At 49.8% G+C, this 6,324-nt stretch overlaps 1 protein-coding gene across 11 annotated transcripts in view; it reads left to right on the top strand.

Annotated features, from left to right (window-relative positions):
* TENM4 (teneurin transmembrane protein 4) overlaps positions 1-6,324 on the top strand; it is a 601,437-nt gene that overhangs the window by 377,336 nt on the left and 217,777 nt on the right. For all 11 annotated transcript variants that reach the window (XM_019623651.1, XM_019623656.1, XM_019623660.1 and 8 more), the window contains one exon: positions 1,030-1,285. In XM_019623651.1, the coding sequence (XP_019479196.1) occupies positions 1,030-1,285 (256 nt within the window). The remainder of the gene's footprint in view (positions 1-1,029; positions 1,286-6,324) is intronic.

Below are 6,324 nucleotides of genomic sequence, written 5' to 3'. Positions count from 1 at the left end.
GAAACTTTATTTCTGTGTGAAAAACACTCACTTAGCCAGGTGCCCTCGGGCACTAACGTACCTGCTCTGAGTCTTAAGTTATTCACCTATAAATTTGCTGATCATATCTATTGCTTGAGTAGTTGAAGGGAGTAAAGAAAATATGTATCTTAATTCCCTCCTCTACGAAATGGGGCTAAAAACAGTATCTGCCCTGTAGTGGGTCGTGAGGATTCGCTGAATTGAAACATGTAGAGAGCTCCTAATACTGACACCCAGTAAGTGCTCCATACATGTTAATGGTGATTTTGAATAATCCTAGGTGGTTTTTCATTACACTATCTCCCTTTACTCAGAATCCACCTTCTCCCTGAGTCCATCACAGGCCACCTGGTCTAAAATTTCACCATTCTCTCTCTAAAATTTTACCACTGCCTTAGGCCTCTTTCTGGCTTTATGTGGTTCTCAGATCATCACCATCTCAGGAAACTATGTATTTTACTTGTTTGTTTCATTCACTGTGTACTGTTACATATAATCAGTGGTTCTCAAATTTTAGCATCTATCAGAATCACCTAGAGAGTTTGTGAAATCAGATTGCTTGACCCAAGAGTCCGTGATTCAGTAAGTCTGGGGGAGAGCCCCAAGAATTTTCATTTCTAGCAAATTCCCAGTGATGTTGAAGCCGCGCATCCCAGACCACACTTTGAAAAACACTGCCCCAAAATGATCAAAGCAGCAGTGTGAAGTTGGTGGCATTGGAGGCCAGTCTGTTTTTAAAGTTTTCTTTATTGTCTCTCTTAACCAGAATTTAAGCTCAATGGGAACAGCGGTTTTGTCTGTTTTGTTCCTTGATGCATCCCCAGCACCTAGAATATAGTAGATGCCCAATGCATACCTGTCAAGTAAATATTCATTGAATGCATTACTAATGTGTATGATTTTCCAGAGCCCATTGACGGTCTGTCACCCCCTGTGCGTCCCTCATTTGGACCTCAGGCCATGGCAATGCCAGGTGCTATCCGCTGACCACGCGTGTTTGTGCCCTAGATCACCCGGGCGGCCTGCAGAACCACTCGCGGCTCCGGACGCCGCCGCCACCACTCTCGCACGCGCATACCCCCAACCAGCACCACGCAGCCTCCATCAATTCCCTGAACCGGGGCAACTTCACTCCGAGGAGCAACCCCAGCCCAGCCCCCACGGACCACTCGCTCTCCGGAGAGCCCCCTGCCGGTGGCGCACAGGAGCCAGCCCACGCCCAGGACAACTGGCTGCTCAACAGCAACATTCCCCTGGAGACCAGGTGCGGGGCCCGTGGGCGGGCTGGGGCTGAGGCCACCAGGAACAGGCCGGAGGGTGGCCGGGTGGCTGGAGGGGCCGCCAGGCTGAGACCCCAGGGCTCTGGTGGGGCCCTTCTGTGTACCCACCGCCTACCCTGGCCCAGGAAGCTGGGGTCAGGTACAATACACAGCTTAGGGATGCGGCTCTCTGGCTGCCGGAGAGTAGGACCGTGGGATGGAAGTAGGACAGAAAAAGCATGGGCTTTGGATCAAACAGCCCCCAGGCCCAGGGCTAGCCTGCCGCTTATGAAAGGTATAATTTTGGCCAAGTTGCTAAACCCCTCTGGGCCTTACCGTCCTTGTCTACACAATGCGGATGCCGCTTGCTGAGGAGGATTGTTGTAAAAGTACATGAGAGCTAATGTGTGTGAAGGTGGCTGGCACAGGTATGTGCAGAGAGCAGGCCCTCAGTCAGTGATTGGAGCCTCCAGGTTTCCCTACGGTGATTCGGTCACCCTGTGCCTCACATGGGGCCTGCCTGGCCTGTGTGGGTGCATAGTGGAATGCTCTCTCCCCTCCTCTGCGCCCCTCCTCTCCCTCACCTCTCCTGCAGGCCTACCCCCTGTACACCCAAAGCCCTAATAATCCCTAACATTCATATCTCAGCTTTTGGTTACAGGGCCATTCATACTTGTGATACGATGTATCGTCTCTCACAACTTTATTATTGTGATCCTATCTGGGAGTTTCAGAAGCTGAGAATCAGGGTCTGTGACTAGCTCAGGTCACAGAGGCCATTGATGGACAGCTAAGATTTGAACCCAGGCTGCCTGACTCCGTATGCAGTGCTGTTTCCCTACAGCACAGCCACCTTCTCTGGGTCTCTCCTGGCCTGGACGCACCAACCTCTCCCTTCTTCCAACTTTGTGGAGTGCTTCACTCTGCTCAGGGACGTCAGTCAGTTTCAGTTCCGTGGCTGTCCTCCTACCCTCTGATTCGCCACTGTTTTTCCAAAATGGAATTTTTTTTTTTTTTATGATTACAAAAACAACGAAACTTACTGGAGAAAATGCAGAGAAATATAAAGGCGAACATTAGCTTTGCCCATACTGCTACGCCTCTGAGATAAGCGTTGTTGACTTTGGGGAACCAAGCCTTTCCCTGCTCTCCCTAAACTGAAGATGGAGCCGCCCAGCCTGGTACAGTTGGGAACATCTTCATCTTCTACTTCTCAAAGTAGTGGGAAACAGAGATTTTATTATCTCCCAACTCCTGCTCCTTATCTGTGCCGAGGACAAAAATCATACTACATTTCAAGGAGTGAAATTAATTCCATCCATGGCAAGTGTACCCCTCTGCCTCTGCCTGGCACATGACTATGATATTTGCACGTTGAGCTGGTGCGGTCCAGTGAGAGAAAACATTCTTCTGCACCACTTTACTCCTATAGAATCGTTTTTCCAGAAGCAGATTTCTCAGAGATGTAGCCCAACCTGTCCCACCCCAGCCTGTTAATACTGTGTTTGTTGATATCCTTTAAAATTGTGTGTGACTTTTCCGTACGGGCCCCCTTTGCTCCCATCAGTGACCGAGTCAGATAATTATATGCCATGCCACTCGAAGTAGCTTAATCAGATCTCCATTATTTCCAATATGCTTATTGAATGACTGCACATGGCTGAAAGCAGCCAGCAAATCATCGATGGTTCTGATTCTCGGTGTGGAACATGATAGCTGCTCCCTTTGCTTGGATGTTCGTTTGTCTCACTTAGTATCAAAGTAGGTGGCTCTCCAGGTCAGAGCCATCGTAGGCCAACCAGCTTCCAAGAGGAGGGACAGCAGACCTCCCTTCTCAAAGAGAGGCCCAAGAATTTTTAAGCTCCTTCTAATCCAATCCACCATACTGCCTCATAAAGCCGGTGTAGCAATTACATAAGATAATGTCTGAAAATGTCTTAGCATGTAGCAAATGCTCAACTATTTATCAGGTGGTGCTTTACTGTTCAGTAAATATTCACTGAATGCCAACTGTGTGCCTAGTAGGGAAGACAGTTTAGAGAACAGACTTGCAGTAGCCTAAGTTCTATGATAGAGGTATGCACAATTAATGTGGCTTTTAATTGCCTCAGATCCCCAGCACATAACACAGGGCTTGCATCCTGGTGGGTGCTTGATAAATATTAATATGCAGGCAAAATGAATGAATGATGGAACACAAGGATGAATAAATATACTCACCTGAAACTTGAGTGGGGGAAAAGGAGAGACGTCCCAGCGGACCAGGTGTAGCATGACTGAGTTGAAGAGCAAGCAGTAGTTTCAGGAAGAGCTGGGGAGGTAGGGAGGTAGGAAGGGCCTGCGAGGCACAGCATAAACACAGGCCGAGATGCCCAGAGAACAGTCCCTATTTGAGATCGTTGTCTACAGCTTTGCCGAGCCCCACCAGATTAAGGAGCCTCCTGATGCCAGAGAAATAGTCACAGGCCCTTCCCTCATTGCCAAACTGAGCCTATGTTGAGAGACTAAAATAAATAGCTGAGCAAATACCCTAACAGCTGGTAGAAGGACCAGAAGGGATTTAGATTTCATACTGGCAGAAAAAAAAGGCTAACAGAAGGACAAGGTTAACCCATTCCTTTCCCTGTTCCCTCTGTGACTATGACAGTCCCCAAGGGTAACTAAGTCCCCCAGGGAGGAGACTGGACCTACCTATGTTCTCTAGAGCTGGGGTTAGAGGTTTCTCTAAGCCCCCACAGGTACATCTGTGGTCCATTCTGGCGGAAGCGATGTGTTCAGGGTCCCCTAAATCCTGACCCACTTCCTCCACACTCTGCAGCATTAGATACTTAATTGATTTCCCAGGGACTGTCTGGTTAATAACCCGTCAGGCTCCTGTCTACTACAGGGGGAGCCAGGGCAGAAGGCGGCCAGACTTGGGCTGTAGCTCCTCTTGACTCAGGCCTGATTTGGAAGCCTGGGGCCTATTTTAGGGTCACGCTCAATTTGGGGAACAGCCTTGCTCACCCTCGAGGATGGGAGACCATCCTGGTGGTCTTCAATCCAGCCCTAGTATGGTTCCCAGGATGGCACACGAACCTGGTCTGGTGGACCAGGCCAAACCCTGAGCATTGTAAGGAGTTGGGATGGAAGTCATTCCTGCCGTTTGGTTATCCCGTCACAGACATGCATAAGACACATAAGCCATATAAGAAGCTCATAGTCTGGTGAGGGAGGCAGATCCGGAAATGAATGAAGACAGAGTATCCGGGATAATGCTCTGACTGGGGGGGTACTTGGAGCGGAAAGGAGGGTGTGGCTCCCTCTGCTTGGGAGCATCAAGTAGCAATAAAAACAAACACCCCCAGAGCCCTTGTGGGCACTCTACTGAGCCTCCCTGGTTGGACTAAGTGTCCAGGATATTCAGTGGGGCTGATCACACAGGCACCTCTGCCTGGCAAATACCCAAATTCCAGATCCCCAGAACAGCGGTTCTCAACCATCCTAATGCCGCGACCCCTTAATACAGGTCCTCATGTTGTGGTGACCCCCAACCATAAAATTATTTTCGTTGCTACTCTGTAACTGTAACTTTGCTACTGTTGTGAATCGTAATGTAAATATCTTTTTGTTTTCCGATGGTCTTAGGCAACCCCTGTGAAAGGGTCGTTCGACCCCCAAAGGGGTCGTGACCCACAGGTTGAGAACCACTGCCCCAGAAGGAAAGCAGGTGTTCAGAATAGGCCATGTTATCGTACAAATAGTTTAGGCACAGTGAGTCAGCCTCTCTCATCAGTGAATGGCGGGAACCCTCTTGAACCCTAAGTTTCCAGTCACCAGCCAAGGGCCCACCTTACAAGCAGTCCTTTCAAAGGACATGCTATCTTAGCCCTTTTGAGCACAGGTAGGCAGTCTTCTTATCATTCCCACTGAAGCACAGAATCTGAATAAGAATCTAAAGCACAGAGAAGTTAAGTGACTTGCCTGAGGAGCCACAGCCAGTAAGTGGCAGGCCCAGGGTCCGTGCCCAGGCCGGTTGGATCCAGTGCCCATGCGCCTAATCCCTGTCCAGTGCCACCTTCCTGATTAGTAAAGGCAGCTTCTTAGGCGTGCATTCGTAGGCATTTACACGGGAGACGGGAATCCTGAGAGGAGGGACAGCTGTGCCAAGGCACAGAGCCAAGACAGAGCTTAGTATTTTGGAGAGATAACTAAGAGCTGGGTGAAGTGGGGGTCCCGGGGGCCCCCCTGGAGATGAGAGTCAATGGGGATCAGTAATGGACGGCCTTAGTTACATGAAAAAGAGGTTGCACTTTTCCCATGGGCATGGGGCCTAAGGGTGGCAGAAGTGGGAGTGAGTGATTACCAACGACTTTTAAATAGGAGAGGGACACGGGATTGGCCTTTTGGAAGGATCCCTGTGGCCTGGAAGACTTGGTTCATTTTTTTTGTTTGTTTCTTTGTTCAAGAACCAGCTTCCTAACTAACTCTTTGTGTGGTCTTGGCTGAGTCTTTGACACCGTCCACTCCTTGGGGGTCTCAGCTTCAGAATGTGGAGTTTGATCCCTACCTGTTCTGCTTTACCGGGTGACTGCCCCAAGGCTTTGTGGGTAGAAACACAGTCCCGAACAGCAGGCTCACTGTGAGGAGATGGGCTGGTGAACAGGGCAGTGGCGGAGAACTGGCCACTGCGACTTTCCAGCCTCTTCTTTCCCAAAAGCTACTTGTTCTGCCCATGGCAGGCAAGCTCAGCTTACCCTGGGTAGAGAGATGGCACTAGGAACCCACTTCAGGCAGTTCAGGGACTGTCCCAAGGCCTCCGCTCAGGCTTAGAGGGGAGCCAGTCCCCGTGACACTCTCAGGAAAGCTTTAAGAGCAGTACAGCGCTTGGCTGTAGGTTACTCCCCAAAACTCAGTCTTTCCTGAGAGGCATTTGGGGCTGTGAGGTTGGACAGATCTGTACCTTTTTGTTGCCATATGATCTTGGGACAGTCACTTAACCTACCTGGGCCTCAGTTTCCATATCTGTAAAATGAGGTAACAACATCCCCCAGTGTCAGGGCCA

This window comes from Hipposideros armiger, unplaced genomic scaffold, assembly GCF_001890085.2.
Source record: "Hipposideros armiger isolate ML-2016 unplaced genomic scaffold, ASM189008v1 scaffold_556, whole genome shotgun sequence".
Classification (NCBI taxonomy): Eukaryota; Metazoa; Chordata; class Mammalia; order Chiroptera; family Hipposideridae; genus Hipposideros; species Hipposideros armiger.
The sequence above is the reverse complement of the archived record's forward strand: the minus strand, read 5'-3'. Positions and strand labels throughout refer to the sequence as shown.